Source organism: Perca fluviatilis, chromosome 13 (assembly GCF_010015445.1).
Source record: "Perca fluviatilis chromosome 13, GENO_Pfluv_1.0, whole genome shotgun sequence".
In the NCBI taxonomy this organism is placed as follows: domain Eukaryota; kingdom Metazoa; phylum Chordata; class Actinopteri; order Perciformes; family Percidae; genus Perca; species Perca fluviatilis.
Window position 1 is genome coordinate 3,025,477 of NC_053124.1, and position 22,800 is coordinate 3,048,276.

The 22,800-nt window shown below is 41.5% G+C and overlaps 1 protein-coding gene across 1 annotated transcript in view; it reads right to left on the bottom strand.

Moving 5' to 3' along the window:
* Positions 1 to 22,800, bottom strand: part of LOC120571806 (ubiquitin-conjugating enzyme E2 E2-like) — a 103,534-nt gene that overhangs the window by 70,068 nt on the left and 10,666 nt on the right. Inside the window, exon 3 of the mRNA XM_039820901.1 lies at positions 15,222 to 15,272. Coding sequence (XP_039676835.1) covers positions 15,222 to 15,272 — 51 coding nt within the window. The remainder of the gene's footprint in view (positions 1 to 15,221; positions 15,273 to 22,800) is intronic.

The following is a 22,800-nucleotide window of genomic DNA, read 5'->3' on the forward strand; positions in this document are numbered from 1 at the left end:
ATGACACAGGAACAATACTTTCCCATCCTACGACACACAAACAGGACAAGAGCACCCTCCTTTTGTGTTTGATCACAGACTCCAAAAACGCCGCAGTAATATTCTAGAGTAGACCAGCAGTTAAAATAACTGCTTTTGTCGAAAGAGGCTGGTGGCTTTGTAGAGAGCTGGATTTAACAGCTTCAGTTCCCCGTCATAAAGCAAAGTAAAGCCGTGAAAATATTCTAGATATAGCTTACACTTGAACAGATATTGATGTTTTTTAAGTGGGCCTTTTTTTTTTAGGTTAGGGCCACATGTGAAAAATGTATTTGAGTTATGAGTTTGAAGTCAGAGTTCTTAGAAAAAAAGTCAGAATTTAAACTTTTTTACAATTATCTGACATTTTTTTCTCAGATTTCTAATTTTAAACTCAGAATTCTGACTTTAAACTCCGAACTCAAATACATTTTACATTTTTTCACATGTGATAACAACTTTTCTTGTCAAAAAAGACGCTAAGTGTGAACATAGCCAGAGTTCGGAAAATTTGGAAAAAAATTCAGTCGGTGGCGGACGTGTGAGGGGAAAAAAAGAATCCCCTACTGCTGCACTGCAGGTCGGATAATCACCAGAGGGATAAACTTCTTAGGGTACGTTTACATTGCTACGTTTGGGTTTTTAACCAGAGTTTTGAGCCAAAAGTGATCTCTGAGCACTTTTGTTTTTCGCTCCAGTAGAAGAACTAATCTCTGTTTAAACTAACACGCCCAAACCTTATATCTCATCATCATTCTGGTATACTGGACAGAAACAGGGGGCAGCATGTATACTCCTCCTGTTGCTGGTAGTTGCCATGGTAATGTTAGTAGCTTAGTCTCAGAGACCGAGACGTCAAGACCGATAAGACCCAATCAGGCGGTAAAACGTTGGCGGCTGTTGCGGCCGTTGAGACTGCAACACAACCCGGCAGATTCCAAACCAAAAACAGGTCAGAAGTGTTTTCACATGTCTCCGGTTTAGGGGCTCAGAAACGCTAGAGAAGGGGGAATGAGAGGGGGAAACGTAGCAAAAGATATTTGTTTTTAAACCAAAATGTAACAACATAAATGTAGCACAAGGCGACACACAACATCTGAATAAGATCTGGGCCTGACGTCTGTTCCAGTCTGGGTCAGTCGGCCTGTCAGTCTGCAGATAAAAATCATACAGGGTGTGATATGTATCATACAGGGTGTGATATGTAGTATTATGATAAAATCATACAGGGTGTGATATGTATCATACAGGGTGTGATATGTAGTATTATGATAAAATCATACAGGGTGTGATATGTAGTAATAAACACACATGACTTGCATACTTTTCAAATCATTCTGTGATTTCAGCTGCACAGTTAATCACAATTTTATCAAAATCCCAATACAGACTATAGCAATATCCAAATCGCAGTTGTGGGTTATTAATTGTTGTGTTATAAAGTTACTATGAGTGAGAAGGGTGCGCAGTTAACAGGGGTCCGGTTCTCAATTCACTTGCAGATTACTTCGGCAGTAGCACTTTCTGCGGCAATGCACAGGTATTATGGTATATGAAAAATTCATATCATACGGGAAATTAATACCGATATGCAGTATAAACCGGCATACCGCCCAGCACTAGGTGAGAGCTGTACAAGGTGTGATAATAAAACAGGGTTTCACAGTCAGCCAGTGGGAGAGCAAAGCTGGCTGAAGAGATGGAGAATAATTAATATTTCCTCCTTAGTTTCCTCTCTGAAGCAGATGGGTGCGTCTCTCTCTCTCTCTCTCTCTCTCTCTCTCTCTGCTCAACTTCCCATATTCTTCTTCATTTTTCTTCCTCAAACAATCTGTGAGCTTAAAACAGGGTTTTTCAAAAGTTTTTTTTATTTTGGGTCCAAATCCCCTGGGATTCTCCCCATGTAGCAGGCATCACTGCACAAATCTGTGTGATTTGACAGATCATGATATCTACAGTGTGTTCAAATCCTTCACAGCAGAACAAATTGGCCCTAAACAGCCCCTTACTGTAGTAAATGCCCTATTAGATGTACAACTACATAATCCCTGAACGAGTCTCTGGAATGAATAGTCCACTTGTGTGTGCTTGTGTGCATCTGTCTGTAAATGTCGAGATAGTCTCACTTTAAGTATCCAAGGAGAACTGAGCAAGTCTCTGGGATGAGACATTTAACCTTCCTTGGAAAATAGAGCTGCAAACATGTATCGATTGGTTGTCAACTATTAAATTAATCACCAACTATATGGATAATCTATTAATCGGTTTAAGTAAATAAAAAAGTTTAAATTCTCTGATGTCAGCTTGTTAAATGTGAATATGTTCTAGTGTCTTCTCTCCTCTGTGACAGTAAACTTAATATCTTTGAGTTGTGGACAAAACGAGACATTTGAGGACGTCATCTTGGGCTTTTTGGGAAACACTTATCCACATTTTTCACCATTTTCTGACATTTTAGAGACCAGACAACTAATCCATTTATCCAGAAAATAATCAATGTGTGCAGCCCAGTCAAGTTCAAACCATTGGTTTACAACTACGGTCTAAAATATCAGTGTGCGCTGTAGCATTACGTTTTCTGTAATTGGAAATAAGGGCCTAGTCCACACCATAAACGTCATCACTGAAGTACGTGTAAGAGTCCACATACTATTGGCCCAATGGTTAACGCTGGGGGAAGCCCTTCAGTCAAGAAGTGAGTCAAAGTTTAAATATCACTGAATTGTTCTTAAGAAAAATGTAAGAAATATTGTTCAAATAATTTTTGGACAGCAGCTATCAAGTGACACGCACTAAGTCAACCGTGTGCTTTCAAAGCTAACGGCACTAACAGCATGACTGCTTTCTAATATTACACAGGCAAGGGAGGGTAGAGTGTCTTTTTTGTCAATAACGTCTCCAGAGCTGCAACCTTGAGCTCGAATGAGGATAGATACCTGCGGTTAAACTACCGTGTTGTGGACATATTTCAGCTATTTTAAAACTCTGACATGAGCTTCATGCAATGAGATCAGTGGCGACAAAAGCTTGGTTCATCCTTGCAGACTGTGTTGTTATCATATGACGGCGTGTTGTTATTATAATCCACTCCTGTAAGCAGTGAGCGCCTACACTTGTGGTATTTCTCAGCAGTAAACCACAGCCTTAGCACCGTTCCCCATGAGCCAAACACACTGAGGTAAATAACTCGTCACCAATAGCAGGGGTTTCCCTGCCATTCTAAATCTTAGGTGCAGCACCCGAGCCATGTTTGGCAGTACCTAAGCTGAATGAATGTGAAATGCGGCAAAAAAGCACCAAAAACAGTGAAAAAAAACCAAACTATATCTAATGATTGTAGTTGGACTTCTTTAGAAAGTTATGTCTTTGCGTTTTTTGAGGGTTAGTCATTTATTATCTGCTCTAGCTTTGCCAACATTTTAGACACAGATATTGTAATAATAACGGTCCAATATTCTTTTCTTTTTTTTATTGAAAAATGTCACTTATTTTAGGAAAAGACCACTAAACCCTTGCCAAATATGCGGACCTAAGTCTCTCTTATTTTTGTTGGGTTGATATAAATCTAACTGTGCTAAATAGACATACGATATCATCTCATATCAATCGCAGGCCCCTGAATTGAATCAAATCAAAATCGTGTCATGTCAGACTTTAAGATATCCGCAAATATCGTATCGTTGTCCAAAAAATCAATATAATATTCTGATACAACTTGGGGGTCACCGAGGACCTTACACATACTGCTTTCTAACCTTATCATTTTATCCAGCTTTTGGTCGTTGTGGTGATCACAGTTTAACTGAATGGTCCCTCCTCTCAGGGTCTGTGTATGAACAAATGCAGCTTTTAGTTGGAGCGGTGAGTAGCTGGCTCAACAGCTGGTGTGCCCACTGGCCAGCTGTTTCTCCGCGGGATGTTTTTCGTGATAACAAACTGGACCTCCTCCTCCCATTTATCTGACAGGACCACTGCAGTTACAGTAGCTGGCTGGGATGCTGCAGGGCTGGACTGCAGACTTGAACTACGGGCCAGACCACTTCAACCTGACCCCAACATTGCAGAGGAAAGACAATGGACCGCAGATGAGAAGACGTATTTATAGCTAAATATAAGTCTTCTAGCTGGTTTGTTTCATATACTGAACTTGGCATGACTTCTTGCTGGTAGTGTGCGCCTCATAAATAAAGGGTCTGCTGATTTCCTCATTAAATGCAGTCTTGTATAAAGTACTTGCACTTTTACTCAAGTATTGCTTTCAAGTATCTTACCAGAAAATGACGTAGAAGTTAAAGTCACCTTTTAGAATATTACTTGAGTAAAAGTCTTAAAGCGCTCATATTATGCTCATTTTCAGGTTCATAATTGTATTTAGAAGTTATATCTGAATAGGTCTACATGGTTTAATTATCAAAAAACACCATATTTTTGTTGTAATGCACATTGCTGCAGCTCCTCTTTTCCCCCTGTGTGTTGAGCTCTCTGTTTTAGCTACAGAGTGAGACATCTCACTTCTGTTCCATCTTTGTTGGGAGTCGCACATGCGCAGTAAGTAGGTAAGGACTACTAGCCAGTCAGAAGCAGAGTATGAGGGCGTGCCCTGACAGTACCTAGGTAAGGACTACTAGCCAGTCAGAAGCAGAGTATGAGGGCGTGCCATGCTAGCAGCTATGCGAGCATTATAACGTGTGTTACAAAGTGACCCACGCAGTTTGTGAACAGTGTTTTCTGTTGGAGATGGTAAGTCTCTTTGGGGAGGACTTTGGGCTTTTTCACTTTGTAAACCTATAACGTGCACACAAAAGATATATAACACAATAAAGGAAAGGGAAAAAGCAAAAAAGCATAATATGAGCACTTTAAAGTATTTGATATTTAAGTATGAAAAGTCATTTTCTGATAATAAATGTACTTAAATATTAGCATAATATTCAGGGTTTCCACACCTTAAACATCCAATTCAAAGTCTGACATCAACAACGAGAAAAACAGAAACAGAAGAATATTTTTTGTGTGAGGAAGAATCTTTCACCCCAACGTACGAAAACATGTCTTTTGCAAATACGGCCACGGTGTGGAACGTTATCTTCATCACCCCCCCCCCCATTCACCACGGTCGTCAGCGGCTCTGTTGACGTTGGCGGCCTGCAGCAGGTGTTTCCATGACGCTCCATTATTATGCTTCCTCCTCTTCTTTGGCAAACAGGCATTACGTCACCAACTGGAATGGAGCGTGCACAAACTTGCAATCTAGGAGAAATGATTCGTCAGACGGCTTTTTTGCAGTCTAACAAACTGACTTCTGATATGTTCACATGTACACTCGGTTATTTTGTAGTAACAAGTACCAAAGATGCTTAGGGGAAATGTAGTGGAGTAAAAGTATACATTTTATTTAGGAAATGTAGTCAAGTAAAAGTTTCCAGAAATATAAATAACAAAGTAAAGATATTTGAAAAGTATACTTAATACTTGAGGAGAAGTATTTTAGATTACAACACTGATTAAATGAGTGGGAGTAATCGTCAAAAAACTCAAGGGTCTCTCAGGCATTAGTCATGTTCTCTCAGCCTGCATACCTCGGCTGATACACTGAAATTACAGCCCAATCTTGTTGTAACTAAGACATCTACTGAAAAAAAAGGTAGTTTTCTATTGACACATTTAGCTACTGTATGTCTGCAACCTTTACATGTAGGAGCTATTTTTAACATAGCGCCGTGCTGATGTGATCTAAACATTTCCATTAACAGTTAACTCCAGAGCGTTTATTCCGATGGATCACTTTATATAAATATGTTGGAGACTTTCTGCGTGTTCCACGGTTTTTGATTTGACTCTTTAATGTTGCCATGGAAATGGCGCAGTAATACTTTTAGTGATCAGCATGGTGTGCTCAAACGACTCTGGGAGTGCCGTCGTGCTGATTTGATCACGTTCTAATTGTCTAGTTGACCAATCCTGGTCGGACCAACCCTGGTCGGATCTACTTTTTGTATAATGGGGATTCCGGACAAATGCAAGAAAACAGACAGTACAGGAAGAACTTTGGCCCCCCGAGGTCAAAACTGGGTTAAAAAGGTTTAGCGACTGGTAGGGACGTAGGGCTGTACCGAATACCATTTTTCAAGCTTCGAAGCTTCGGGACTTCTCAACAGCGAATATTTTTTCTCCTCCGTAGTATTTCTCCAAAAGTGGAATTGGTCTCAACGTTTTGCTGCAGGCATTAAAAATGAATGGAAAGACCTGCCTTTTTGCCGGACTGTCTGACGAATGACGACCGATGCAGTATTTGTGAAAGAATGTTCAGGCAGCACCTCACTAGAGCGTTAGTGTTATGAACTTTCGTACTATGTTTACCTTTATAAAGTCGCCTGAAAACGACACCAGGCTGCTACAGTATAACCGTATAAATGTGTAAAGATTACAACCGGTTGAGATAAAAAATTAAATGGATGCCATTTTTATGGCCTAGGGCTTGATGGTAGTTAACATTACACAGCATGTAATGTTAGCCTACCGTTAGCTAGTAAGTTAGCTGGTTTAAACATGGTAAAAATGCTGACAGCTAAACGCTGTAAACAGGACTTAATGTAGTGTAGTGGCTTCAAATGACGACCAAAAACTCTTGTCTTTTACTGTTCAATATGCTACAAACAAGAAAAGGAACAAACTTAAGCATGACGGACATATTTGCATCTAGCGTCTCACGTTCATCTCCTCACACAAGCTCGCGAGAGTACACAACAGACAACTTCCGGGTAGGCTACTTCAAAATAAAAGCACTTCCTGTGACAGTTCGTAGTTTAACTGAATTACTGTTAAACGAATAAGGTTGTGTAAATAAGTTGAATAATGATTCATGGTGCATTCAATGTTACGGATAATCCCCCTTCTGCCCTCTAGTGTTTCTTCTTTTTGTCATTTAACAGCAATTGACTGGTGAAATAGGTTATTGGTATACGTCATTGTTATTATATTTTAAATAGTTTAAATTTGACCGTATTAAAAAAATCGTGAGAAAATCGTATTGTGAGCTTAAAATCGTGAATCGCATCGAATGGTGAGTTGAGTTTATCGTTACATCCCTAGCGACTGAAGATAAAAACACTACAAAGAGGCTCCATTGTGGCAGATCGTGTTTGGTTCAGTGGGGGGAAAAATTGAGATAAAGAGCTGCAGAAGCCTGTAATGAAAGTGAACAGTGTCTTTTGCCTCAGCTGTGCTGTGGACACACAGAGGACAGTGAGTGCAGCAGCGACTCTGTTCACAGCTGCTATACACACCAGTAATCGTGTGCGTTACACAAGTTGAACACGATGCCGTGTCTGCCATGAAGAAGTAGATGCATTGTAATTATGCACAAGGATGTTGACGTATGAATGTCTCTAGTAAGTTACAGCATCATATTACCTTACACATAGAAGAATGATTTGAGTCCGACACGTTTGCGGTTGTCTGATTCGGAGGATAAAGAGAACTGGTACTGGATCTGTGCTTGAAAAAAAAAAAGGATAGGATCGGTGCAGTCCTAGTGACATATTTGGGAATGTTTTTATGATGGGAAGTGTGTTCTTGGATTGTATTTTATTTCACCACTTTATAAATGGATTGTGTTTTCAGGACTCTCTTAAAAAAAAAAAAAAAGAGCGTGTGTTATATCTAGTTATAAGTGATCCCAAATTGCTGATTTAAGTCAAAGAAGTGTCTAACAAAGCCACTTAATCCATGAAGCCCTCGCTTTGAAAAATAATCTTGAATGGTGTTTGGTGAAAGACGTCTCACAGTCCGTAGATAAAATGTTTTTTCATTGGTTCCAACATGTCGGCAACGCTTTGCTGGCTTTTGGATTCATCATCTCTATAGTAAAAGCTCCATTTGTATTTATTTTATATTTATTATGGCTGGAAAGGAGCTGACAGGCAGCACAGCGCCGGAGTCAATAACATCCTGCTCTAATTGTTCCTCTGTCAATCACTGAGAGACTACAGACGGCAAAGTGAGTGGAAGGTAATTCATATCGCCCATTTTACTGACATCTTGGAATGTTGTCGTGTGGCGGCATTAGACACTTGAGCAGACTAGAACGCTTTATATAGGATACTGATATAGGACTCCTATTCAAGACGTTGATGTATTACAGGTCTCTGTAACAGCCACTTAGAGACTGAGGCTACATTGACATCGCTACCTTTTTAAAATATCTTTTGCTCCGTTCACACCTCTCATTCCCCCTGCTCTGGCGTTTCAGAGCCCCTAAATTGGAGACATTTGGAAACACTTCTGACCCGTTTTGGTTTGGAATCTGCAGCCGGTCTCTGCGGCCTGTCTCAACGGCCGCGAACGGAGACCTTTGGTGACACCGACACGGACACCAACGTTTCTTCGCCGCCTGATTGGGTCCAATCGCTCATGACGTCTCATTCTCTGAGAATGAGCTACTAACGTTACCATGGCAACTACCAGCAACAGCGGAGTGTACATGCTGCCTCCTGTTTCCCCCAGCAAGCGCATGCCCAGTGTACGAGAATGTTAATGAGATATGCGGTTAGGCAGGGTTAGTTTAAACGGAGATCGCTTTTGGCAGAACTCCAACTAAAAACCAAAACGTAGCAATGTAAATGTAGCCTGATGCTTCCCACAAAACATAAAGTTATGAGAGCGATGCATGAGGAGAATCACCTCACCAACACCAATGAAACATCTTTTCTGGCTTTTACTTAAACAGAAGTTCTCGGTTAATCCTGGAGAGGAAAAAAGCAGCAGGAAGAAAGCCTGACTCAAAGTCAAACTACTTTCCGCTGTCCAGCTGGCCAGACCAGAGCCCGGAAAACATCTCCAGCCCTTTCCTGAATAATTCATTGGATTTTTCTTTCATACAAAAAGAGTTCAAATTAAATATACTTACACAAAATATGAACTATCAGGACTTATGAATACTGATTTTTCTTTTTTCCTGTGACCCTGCCTCTAAGTTTTTTCTTTACATGACATGCTTTTGATAATCATCCTCCTTTCGGGCAACACTTCAGGGAGATCCCGACTCCTCTCTGAACCCAAATCTTCACACATACTACTGGTTAGCTCATCACGTTGTTGCATTCAAACTTTGAACTAAATCTGTTCTACTATCTGCTGCTGTCAGTTGTCATTTCAGGCTAAAACCTCCAGTTCTCATCGTTCCCACCCAGGGTTCCTCCATCAGAAGTCCCACATCACATCCATCCAGATCTTAAGGCTTCCTTTATCCCTTCATCACCTCCACCAGTCTCTAGACTACATCGGGGGGATATTCCTATATATCCATGGCCTCTATACCCCTTCATAACTTAACATTGGGATGGAGTCTAATCACCAAAGACTCTAAACATACCAACCTATCATGCACCATGTTCATTAAACTTATTTCACTCTTAAATGAAGTCTCTCCTGATTGAATTGGCATTTCTTTAAACCAATCACAATCATCTTGGGCGGCGCTAAGTACCGGACGGAGACATGGTGCCTCTGCAAAATAGCCTCGGGAAAGAACTTGTTTTGATGGAACATGTGTACGTTCATACAAGTTGTTGTACTCGTGCAACAGAAAACTCAGATTGGACAGATAGTCTAGCTAGCGGTCTGGATTTACCCTGCAGAGATCTGAGGAGCAGTTAACCATAGTCCTCACAAATCCACCAGACTTTAGAACGCCAACACAAAGGAAGAGGAAGGTGACGGACATCCGGCCGAGAATGACGGGCATCCGGTGGTTTGATGGTCAATTAATTGTTAAAGTCATTTATCGAGCAAAAATAGCAACTATTTGCTTCTCCGATGTGAGAATTTACTGCTTTCCCTTTTATAAATGATAGCATATTGAATATTTTGAGGTTTTGGACTGTAAGTCAGAAAAAATAAGACATTTGAAGATGTCTACCTTGGACTCTCGGAAAATGTGATGTGCATTTTTCTCTATTTTCTGACCATTTATACACAATCAACCAATTAGAGTGTGTGTGTGTGTATTTATATATATATATATATATATATATATATATATATATATATATATATATATCAGCCTTCACTGAACAGCAGAATGATGAAACTATGTGGATTAGTGTCTCTTTAAGGAAACTGTACTACACCTACTCAGTGGTGGGAACACTGAGATACATCACTGCCTTTGAAAGACTTATTTCCCAAGTCATGAGTGTATGACTCAAAACCAGTGGTGGAAGAAGTATTAAGATCCTTTACTTAAGTAAAAGTACCAATACCACACTGTAAAAAATACTTTGTTACAAGTATTAAGCATTACTAGTAGTAGAAAGTATCGTCAGGAAAATGTACTGAAGTATTAAAAGTACTCAATGCAGAAAAATCCTCACACTTTAGAAAGTGTAAAGGATCCAACCAATTGTGCGTTTAATGGTCTAATCATTTCAGCTGGACTTGTAGGTTGTTATATTGTTGACTATAGTTTTAATTATAATTTAATTTATGTATGTAAATTATAGAGTCTGGTCTAGACCTACTCTATCTGTAAGTTGTCTCGAGATAACTCTTGAATTGAATTAAAGTACAAGTACCTCAAATACTTGAGTAAATGTACTCCATTGTACACTACATTCCACCACTGCTCACCAGAGAAAGTGTGTGTCTACATCAGGTCAGACTGGTGTTATGGAACGCTCAGGGCTGAATCTGCACCAAATTAAAGATTAATAAAATTGCTGGGCTGTTTTTTGCTTGTTTTGACGCGTCTATCGCCGTCCCTTGAGGAAGTGAATCAGCGCTCCACGGCAGACAATGAAAGCCGAGTTGGGTTTGTGTCAATCGTATCTCCAACTCAATAGACAGGGATGGATTTACATTTCTCTCATTCAACCCATTCTGCAGCAACACTTTCATCTGCCTTATTGCTTTCATTTCTTTCTTAAGATCTTCACGGATATACCTCTGGCACACACAAAGTCTAGCTGCGATTTAGAAAGAAGGAAAGAGAGAGAGACAGAGAGAGAGAGAGAGACCGAGAGAGAGAGAGAGACCGAGAGAGAGAGAGAGAGAAAAAGAAAGAAAGAAAGAAAGAAAGAAAGAAAGAGAGAGAGAATGGCCAATTCCCCTTGGAATCCACACATTGTTTCCCCTCAGCCGATGGGGGATTCTTATCAAAATGCTGCCAGGACTATCATGAAAGGATATGGTAATTATTGAACGAACACACACACACACACACACACACACACACACACACACACACACACACACACACACACACACACACACACACACACACACACACACACACACACACACACACACACACACACACACACACACACACACACACACACACACACACACACACACACACACACACACACACACGAAGGCCAACCAAGCACCGGGCTGATATAATGTGTCTGGTGTGGGGGCTATTTACATACCCTTCCAGAGTGCTTGTCACATTCAATTAATTACTCTCTGGCAGGGTGACAAAGATGATTAAAAAGAATGATGAAAAATATTTCCTCATACGGCTCCAAAGAAAACTAGTTTACTAGTCCTTTTTAAATGAAGCCAACTGATCTGTAAAACAAGGCATGCTGTCTTAGTTAAAGTTAAAGGTGTTTTTATTTTCCTCCCTAAGAGGGATTACACCAGGCCCAGCAGGATGTCATACATCACTCCTACTTTATCCTGGTTACATTGGCTTCCTTTCAAGTTCAGGATCCAATTAAGGGGCCATCCACACGGAGACGCTTTTTGTTTGGGCCGGTCGTCCAAACGAAACCTGTAAACTCACTGCCTGAAAACGCACTTTTTTGAAACCTGGTCCCAGGGTGAAAAAATTCGAAAACGGCTCCCGTTTGGCTTCCCTGACACTTCCCTCTGCAGACAGACAGAACTGCAAAATAAAAAGCAATCCAACAGCACATTATACAATGTAAACAAAGACATGTTTTCTTGCGGCGGCCTTTATAAAATGAGCAGTGGTGAAAGTTATTAGACCATGAATGATGGTCATGTTATGATGGGAAGTGATATGACTATGCTCTTCTTCTCTGTTTTTGGGAATTTCTGTAGCAGACGCAGCGCCACCTTTAGGCCTGGTATATGAAGTAGTGCGCTGAGTCTTTTACAAATGGATCCGTTTGGACGCACATTTTTTTGACACAGTTCCAGGGAAGACGGGTAAAAAAAAAAAAGATTGTTTTGGTACGTGTGGACGTGGCCAAAGTTCTTGTTCTGACATATAAAGCTTTGCATGGTCAGGCACCTGTTTATATCTCGGACCTGCTCCATCCTTACGTTACTAACAGGTCCCTCAGGTCTTCGGACCAGGGATTACTGGTGGTCCCACGTACTCCTTTAAAAACTAAAGGTGACCGTTCCTTTGAAGCGGTGTGGAACGCCCTTCCTATTGTCTAAGGCGTACCGGTAGACCTCTGTTCAGTCTTCTCCTGAACAGAGTCACTAATGAGGAAAGGCTACCGATGTTGCTCTTTCTACGGACTAGAAGAAGAAGAAAAAGGTAAACAACTGGCAGCAGCATTCGATTTGATTCAATGACCTACTTCGTCAGATCAAGCCTTTCATTCACCATAAAAGAACTCATCTTGACCCAGTAAGTTTACAAGAGAGACTTGCAGTCACTCTGAGAGTCCTGGCATCTGGTTGCCCTCAAACTCGTCCGTGCTTCCTGTTTCCGCTTTGTCGTGCGGCGCTGAAAAAAATGGAGTGCGCCAGCGAGATCTACGTCATTTTGACCTCACACTGGTGCAGCGACTGTAAAGAGGCCTTTACATTCTGCAGTCTCGGTTGATGCTTTTAAAAAGTAGGACTCACTTGTTTAAACTTGCTTTTGTCTCGTGTTTGTAACTTTGGGTTTTTAATATCTTTTATTTCCACTGGTATTTTATTTGTCTTTTGCTTGCTAATTTACTGTTTGGATCTTACTGTACTCTAACCATTTTTTATCATGTGCAGCACTTTGTGACTTTGTCTGTAAAAGGTGCTATATCAAATAAACATTATTATTATTATTACACTACCATTCCTTCTCCTGAGGAAAGGCAATGCAGAAAAGGAGTCAGAGAGAATGTTTTGTAGGAGCATCTGTGATCATGAGCTGTGCTTTATGCTTGGGGGAGCTGAAGCCTGTGGGGTAATGAGCTGCATCACAGCATCCGCTCACAACCCCTCACATCTGATGTCTTTCAGCGAACACAGCCTATTTAACACTGTCGGATCAATTAGTAGGTGAGGAAAAGGGCTGGGGAGACGTGGAGCCTTTTGTTCACACAGACAGTGCGTGAGGAGGTACAGTACAATTTAAAAGGGAATTTATCTCGGAGGAAGGTTTTTAATGCTGACAAAGTGCTTATCGTACAACACAACGGGCTGAATCAGGATTGTTGTGGTGAAACGTATAGGGTAAATCAAACACCGGGGGATGTGACAGCCTTGGTGGGGATTCGGGAGCAGTTAGAGTGAGGAAAATACCCCAAGGGGAATATGAATACAGGAATCTACATTTCAAGTAGCGCGCGCCCCAGCTCGAATCTCCTGCCTGCCGCTGAAATACACTCGAGCAGCTTGAGTATAATTTTTCACATATGACTGAGGTCTCCAGACTGCAGCCAAGCTCCTTTCATTCTTTCACGAGGGCTCCTTTCAGCACGGACATTCTTCAAGGAAGCCTCCCTTAACACAAAAATGTCATTTTCTATACAAATGTCTGCCTGTGAAATTTCTTTTTCCCCCCTCTGCTGTTTGGCCCTTTGTCAGGAAACATAAAGGCTTGCTTCGGCCAGATTAGCCTCGTCTTTGAGATCGGAGAGCCGACAAACAGAACTGCAGCGTGTCAAGGAGATCGCTCTGATTGTGACAGATATAGTACCTTCATAAAAACAGGTTTTCTGTCACTGATAAAACATACACTGTGGCTGTGCATTAACACTGCAAGCAGCGTGGTTGAGGAATTGTTCTATTGTGACAGGTGAGAGGCTCAACCTCCATTTATGCAGATACAAACTTTTCAAAAGGGGGGAATGGCTTTCATAATGTTACATCTTTTTGATGAGATAACATAGTGAGCCAGCGGGTGCTGAACATGTAGCATTTGTTTTTCAAAAATTACAAAAGAAGAGAAACAAATCTTTCAGTAAACCCTGAAAACAATGGATGCAGCTGTTCACCTGAGGTGTATTCTTACGGTCTTCCCAAAAATAAAGCTTTGAATTAGGGCTGGGCGATATGGAGAAAATCAAATATCGGTCCCTAAAGAAAACAACACAGAAAAGGAAGCAACATCATCATGAGAACATAGAAAGACATCAGCTATCAGGATTGGTACTGGAAGAGAAAACACTGGGTCGGTGCGTCCAAACTCTTTTGCATCGGGTAGAAATATTTGGAGCGACTAAACCCAGCTGTGGCCTACATGCCTGAGAGCTTCCATGCATCAACGAAGTTTCCCTGCTTTCTCAGCCCCACAGGAAATGCCTGGACTTCAGGAACTTGGTGCATGCACTGCTCACCGTTACCTCCACCTCTAACACTGCTCCCAAAAGTCATCGGTTTGAGAAGAATACCAAATGCTTATTCAACAAAACCCGCACACAATGAAAGCTCTTACTCGGATCTTGATTGGCAGGAGCGTATCGCTGTCTTTCACCACGCTTGGGAGGAAAATAAAAAACCATGCAAACCGGTGGAGCCACAGCACAGTGCCTATCCCACCCTCTGGGAAGTGTGAGCAAACACTGTTGATACAGTGAGCCTAATGGTAAACACTCTCTATGAGGTCAATGGCACAGATATAAATCTATTTTATTTTTCCTTGAAACCCTGAGTAATATTCATGCTTCAGACTGCCTACAAGGTCCATTCATTAGACTTCAGCCTGAGCAAACAGTGGTGCAAATACAGCACAATAATCTACCTATGCTATTCATGTGACTCATTGAGCCGGCACAATCCATTCACACGGCTCACTCAGGCTCAGGCTCAGGCTCAGGCTCAGACACACACACACACACACACACACACACACACACACACACACACACACACACACACACACACACACACACACACACACACACACACACACACACACACACACACACACACACACACACACACACACACAAAGTGCCTCAGGTGTCGGGGGAGAATAGCCCTTTTAAAACACACAATTAACAGGCTCCTACCTGCAATTTGGCGGTGGGTCCAAGGTTATCTCTGCAAGCTCTTTCTGGATTCTGAAACAAGAGAGAGAAGATCTGTGTTATATATAATCACAGTCTTACACACACACACACACACACACACACACACACACACACACACTCTTTATGGGGACCCGTCATTGACAGAATGCATTCCCTAGCTCCTTAACCCTAACCTTAACCATCACAACTAAATGCCTAACCTTAACCCTTACCCTCACCCTAACCATAACCTAATTCTATCCCTAATCCTTAACCCTCAAACAGCCCTTTAAATTGTGGAGTCCAGCATTTTGGCCCCACAAAGCTGTCGGGACCCCACACGTGTACTGGACTCCCAGTTTTTGTATCCCACAAATATAGTTAAACCACACACACACACACACACACACACACACACACACACACACACACACACACACACACACACACACACACACACACACACACACACACACACACACACACACACACACACACACACACACACACACACACACACACACACACAACTCAATCTGTAAGTGTATGTACACTGAATATCTCATTGATTTTCTAATGAGCTCCCGAACACAGGAATGAGTCCTGTCATGCAAGATCAACACGGGGGATGCATGCACGCCTGAATATTTCCCTTTTTTTTTCCTTTTTCTTTTTTTTCTTTATTTTTTAAAACCACACGATCATGAATTGATATTGATGTCAAAAGGGCATGTCGGATAAAGGAATCATATGTATCACATCATTAATTTAGCAGCTGATCGTGGTCCTGTCTCAGCCCTTTCAGGGAGCTGCTGGGAACATTTCCACACCGGGCAGGCACATAAAAAAGGGTTTAATGAATAGACCGTAGAGAGGTCAGATTTCTCCCTGGTTAAGTGTTCATTCCATAACTATGTTAGTGATTTGCCAACAAGGATCCGGCGGCCATGTGTTAAACTTTACAGTCACCCAGTCAGCTATGAATGCTGCTGTTATCCTCTCTCCGTGCAGAGAGCGCCATCTCAGCCTTATTTACAGATGATGATGAAGCCCTAAACTCTAAAGGTTTCCACTTTTTTACAGTGGTTTGATGGATGTACTGTAGGTTTCCATGCTTTTTCCACAACATTCCATAGACTGCGAGTAAAAGTGCTTCTATGACCTTAAATATTTCTTTTCTTCTTGGTTTGTTAAGAAGCAAGGTTTTTTTTTCTACCATTATAAGGCTTAGGGGCAGCACCCAAGCCCTTTTGGGCACCCCCTAAGCCGAATGAATGTAAAATCAATGTGAGCATCAAAACTAACTAACTTTCAGGGTTCAACAATAAGGGTTGCCCGATGACCCGGGGCAAGTTAAACGCCACTTTGAGCAAGTGGCGTTTAACTTGTCCGTTCAGGTGTCATTGTATCATAATCCTTTAATTTGAATTTGCAGTTTTGATGCTTTCAACGTTTGACTTTTTTTTTTTTTAACGTTTACATTTGGTCCTTTTGGACTTTTTTTAACGCTATTTATTTTTTTGACTTCGGGCAATTTTTTTTCCTGCCCGACCAGACAAGTGAAAAAAAACCTTAGCGTTGAACCCTGCGTTTTTTGTCAGATCTAATGATTGCAGTTGGTCCCAAGTGGACTTCTTAAATAAATACCAAAATGTCAAAAAGACAAAACTTGCTAATTATCTGCTCTAGCTTCTCCAATGTTTTAGACACAGATATGGTCCAAATACATTTAAAAAAAATTATGTGAAATTGCATTTGCTTTTTGAGGGAGGACCCCTAGACCCCCCGCCAAATACGTGCACTTATCTCTTCCACAAAACTAGGGAAAACACTTGGTTGCTTTTTCTAGAAGGTTTATTTTTCTCTCTTTCTGTTGCGGTTTGGTTAAAAAAAAAATACAACAAAAAGCATTGAAATATGTGAAAGCTTTCACTCTTTGGATGCCATGCTATTCCAGAAGGACTTTGCATTGATGAATCTGGCAGCTGACTTATGAGTTGCTGCCATCATTACCGCGGTGGCAGAGTTCAACCAAACACATTTAACACCGACGGTGGAAGCAGAGAGATGTTTGGGTTAACGGCAGCCGGCAGAGACCCCCCTCCGACAGGCGAAGATAGTCTGTGAGAATGTGGAGGTTATTCACTCTCAAATCACTCGTATGAAATTAGTTATGACACAAGCTTTGAAAGCTTTGAAAAACGAACATTAACATAACGCTTCTGCCCGACCTCCACAGTGTGGATGTGAAAGTGCTGTATGGAGGAGCTAATTAAACACAGCAGGAATGACTTGCTAGCTCAAGATTTAAATCATCAAAGCACTTGAAAAAGTGACATCTAGGGAAAGCTATTGACTGGAAACTATTCCAGCATATATAATTTTTTTAGGCGCACATTTTTTGACCGAATATCCTCTAAAGTATCGAGGATCGTGGCCGGGTTAGCTCAGTTGGTAGAGCAGGCACACGATATATGTAGGTTTACTCCTTGACAGCTGCCGCAGGTTTCGACTCCGACCTGCGGCCCTTTATTGCATGTCGTCCCCCTCTCTCTCCCCTTTCATGTCTTCATCTGTCCTGTGGAAATAAAGGCCTAAAAATGCCCCAAAAAATATTCTTTAAAGTATCGAGGATCGTTATTCAATACCCAATTCCAATACCTAAGGAGTAAATCTCATCGGCGTCAGTGAGCCAATAAGAATGCAGCATGCTTCTACCAAGATCTCATAATGTTTGTGATTGGCTGTCTAACGTTACACGTCGTAGAGACACTCAGGAAAAACTCTACGTTACACAGAGACGGCTCACACAGTAGGAGCTGAAAAATAAAAAGATTTGTTCCGTGTAATGTGTAATGTTGTAATTTCTTTTTGTTTCATAAAATTGGTATCGAAAAAAGTATCGTTTAGGAACCGGTATAGAAGGCGTGGTATTGGTATCGGTACCGGTATCGAACGATACCCAGCCCTATACTTGAGCCAGCCCTAAACTTTAAGAGTTTCATTTTTATATTGTGTTATTTAGACAAGGCATCAACCAGTTGAGAAAACAATCTCACCGCAGGATTAGTACGTAGCTGTTCTGGAGCTTTCGATCATATGCCATGATCTTCATCAGTAGATGGAGTTTGCCCAGTTCTTATCAAATTGTATGTACAATTTTCTTTTGTTCAGAGTAAGCACTTCTTGGCCATGTTGGCTCACTTAAAAGCAACGGGGCAAACTCTATCTCCTGATGAAGATCATGAGATATGAGCAAAAGCCCCAGAATAGGTACTACATTAAGGTACTAATAGATTGTTTGCTCAGCAGCTGTTTCACAGGTTACGAATGAACTTTAAAACTGAATAAATGAAATGTGTAGATTTGAAACGTGATATATTTATCTAAATAATGCCCACTGGAACATCTGTCATTTTTTCAGGGACATGAGGACCCGGTCACCCCATAAGGTAAATGGTATATGACCTGCATTTATATAGCCCTGTTCTAGGCCTTAAGCTTGATTTATGGTTCTGCGTTGAATCTTCGCCGTAGGTACCTAGGTACATAGGTAGGCATCAATACGGACCCTACGGCATAGACTGATGTGCACCTCCCCAGAAATGTAACTACATGTCGTGGCGACGCAGACCACAACAACTGTGATTGGTCCGTTTGGCCGTGGCTTGGTAGCGTTGCATTTCCCCCCGACTCATTTCCTGGTTCTCCTTGAGATCAAGGAGAGGGTTAACTTCTCCTGCTCCAGATTTCCCACCGTGGTCAGAAAGAACAGGGGAGACACTTTGTTTCTCTGTCTGTGCCTCTAGAGTCAGTACTCGCTCCGAAGCTAATCCCCGTCACTCTCTCACTCGCTCTACCACACGCTCACCACGCACACACACGTATCAGCTCTGCCATTCTCTTAATATTATCTCCCAAGAGATACCATAGAACAACGCAAAACACAAAAGCGCACACATATGAATCCTCACAATTGAGTAGGCCACTTACATAGGCTACGGAATAGGCTCTGCAGACTATGTACAACCATAAATGAGCCTTTAGCGAACACTCAAAGTGCTTTACATCCAGAGCATGTGAGCAGAGCATGTGAGCAGAGCAGAGCGCGAGCCAGCAGGGAGCTTTATGTCTTCATAGCATTAATAATAAAAAAAAAAAGAAGAAGATACAATTTCTTTTGAAAGACAAACTTTTGGTCTTCAAGATTAAATCTGATATGTGTTGCTGCCAAATCGGTTTTTTCTGGGGGCGGTGTACAGTTATGTTGAAGCCTGATCATCAGATCTGGCTGAGCTGGTGGTGTCCCAATTACAAAAGGGCACATGAAGTGTGCTGCATCCTCACAAGCCTGGACTCTGGAAATTCAGCTTGCCAAGTGCAAACTCCCAAGGACGCAAGCTCAAACACTGCACATTCTCCGTTATATTGAGAAACAAAGACATTCCATTTGTTTTCCTTTTCCATTCCCCTTGCATCTTGTCTTCACATCGCTTCCATGCTATAGCTCAAAATATTCAAGGGGGCTATAAAGCAAAATAATAATAATAATAATAATAATAATAATAATAATAATAATAATAATAATAATAATAATAATAATAATAATAATAATTTACTACTCCTATTGATCCATGCTGTCGGTTCACTCAGCTGTTTGTTAGCCGGGACAAAAACAATTTGCTATTGAAAGGGAGAGGAGAAAGACAAGAGGTCGATGTTGACGTGATATACTGTTTCAGCATCGACATGGCAACGAATGGATGTGCAATAGTCACATGGCAAAGCAATGTGGGGCTCATTTACATAATACAGAAGCATTCAATTCAGTTTTAAAGGCGTAAACAACACGAACAGCTTCCGCATTTATTTATTATTTAGTTTAGTTTATTTAGTTTAGCAGAAAGTAGGGCGATGAAGTATTAGGCCGGTTACACACTGGCTGCGTGGCGTGAGCGTGGCGTTTCTGTTGCGTGTCGGCTGCGTGGCGTTTTCTATGTCTTTACACACCAGAAAGGTGTCTGACGCGGCGCTGCTGCTGCTAGCCTTGTCTGGACACACGTTTCCCATTGATAAAATGAAAAACCATGTTAAACATAAATATATACTGATTTGATTACAGCAAAGACAACGTCGGCAGTATTGACGGCAAAATAGGCTCCAGAATATTTCCTTCTGTATTGACAGGTGCATTAGAAAATAGATTTTTTTTTTATTATTACATTCATATATCTGCATTTATATCAAAATCTAGAGACTTTCAAACATCAACATGTCATTTATTAATATGAATGTGTGTCTAAATGACATATAAACATATTTTCCTATTCTATTTTGCCTGGAAACGCTTCCAACTCGCTTGTGTGTCGCGTGAAAAATAGGCGTCGGTTCTATTTCTAGCAGGCACGCATTTTCGGCGCGGCTGAGACGTGCGTGTAACACAGGCAGTGTGTAAGCTCTAATCTGTTAACATGGGAGCCGAAATATAAACGGACACGCCACGCAGCTGACACGCCACGCATCCAGTGTGTAACCGGCCTTAGAGTGCCAAATTCAGCATAAGGAGGCAGGTATGGGTGGTGGATGGGTCGAAGAAACACAGGACAAAGCTATGTCACTTTCCGCATCGTGTGCGTGAACCGGAAGTAAAGTAACGTCAGATTTCAACCAAAACCACCATCTTTTCCTTCCCTTACCTACCCGAGGCTGGCGATGTAGGGGGTTTGAAACACTCCGTATGTTGACTTCCGTATAAAAAGTACTCCTGGAATGGACTGGACATCCTAGGTCGGTTGGTTGGTGATACATAACACATAACTAAGAGTATCCAAGGGGAGGATTTTCCTTGAAACTCTCCCAGTGAGAAAAGGACTGCACACAACTCACTTGGAGAAGGAGGGGAAAAAAAGACACATATTTGCAAAGGAGCCTGTAATACAATCTCCACGGTTATGGAGTCATTCTCAGCTCGAGTGCGTGCCGTGTAATTTTATCTGCAGTATTTCCTGAGGTGGCACATTTTGAAGGCTGAAGCAGGGGACCTGTTAGGGAGAGTGGTGCAGTGAACAAGGCCGGGGAATCCAAAGGGGGAAAGCACTGATTATAGTGTGAATTCCTCATGCTTTCGTGCATGGCCTTTTTAACCAAACACTTGCTTTCTCTAATGTGCCACAGCTCATTGCATTTGGAAATCCCTTGAGACACTGCAAGCGCTAAACTATTACATTCTGCAAGCCTTGACAAATGCAAATAAGTCAATATCATCAGAGCCTGGTTTTTATGATGGCAAACACCGGCTTTTGGTTTGTGTGTGGAGCAGCCGATGATTTATTACAGGAACTAGCACTGAAGAGCGACTAAATAACACCGCGCCTGTCAACCTTACTACAAAATTGTAACCCTCGAGGTCCTTATTTTTTATGTTGTAGCCATCACTGGTGATAAGAAGTCATATCTGTATTTATTTCACAACAGTCTGCTGTGTCCACAGGATTTTTCCCCCCAGGAAATATCTGGTGCAGAGTAGTTACGAGAGCAAATGCAGAGGCTTCCATTAAAGTAAACCCCAGGGAGTTCTGACACAAAGAGACAGTTACCACACTTGGCTACTGTATATGCTGGCCAAAATGAGTAGATGGTTTAGATTTAGTTGTATGCCACTGGGAAAATACTGTCCAATCTATATTTTGGATGGCAGGGACAGAGGGACTCTTTTCCACATATGACCCTTAAGAAGTCAGTATGCTTCAACCAACCATGACTGATTGAAGAACCAACTTCAATCAACCTGCCTGCCCACACCTTTCCAATGTCAGAATTGTCAGGTCACTTTTGTTAATCTCTGAAGCTAATAAAGTGACAATCACCCCCACTTCACACAGAGATTGGCCAGGTGTGGGAAAGAAGGCAGGGTTTGACCTTTTCTGTCAATATCTCTTTTTCCAATTACAACTACTTGTCACTTTCCATATGCAAATGTGTGCACTAGAAACACTAAAATGGCCTGTCTGGAAAGTTGTCCGACAGCGTGCGCAGTTATCTCTATTTGAATGATTATTATGTCTCTATGATGGCAGGCTTTTCAACCCGCCTTTTATTAGTGTATTAACACTTTTTCAAGCATACCCTGGCCTTTAGTGCCTGGTCACACATGGCAACATTTTTAAACCCAACTTAATTCATTTCAAAAGAAATGGGTGCGATCAGTGGATTAGTTCGCAGTGGCGAAGTAAATCCCCATGGAGTGATCTGCTTTGACACACATTTGCTCTGTTAACGAATTACACAGGTCCTGAGAGTACTGACCTTTAGCACAAATATGTTCCCAGTAACTGCTGAGGGAACCAGTATACTCCATCTGTTTGTTGGATGGTCAAGTAGCTTCAGAAACCCCCTGCCTTCCGTCCCACTCACACACACACCTGTCCGATATCAAATTACGGTATCCAACCATTTCTATAACTTTCCAAAAAAACGACAATCCGAGATTCACACCTACTTCCCGTCGTGAGCTGTGTGGAGGTTGCAAACGAGCCAGGGTTTAAATTTCTCTCTCAAGCTCTCTTTTTCCATTCTTTAC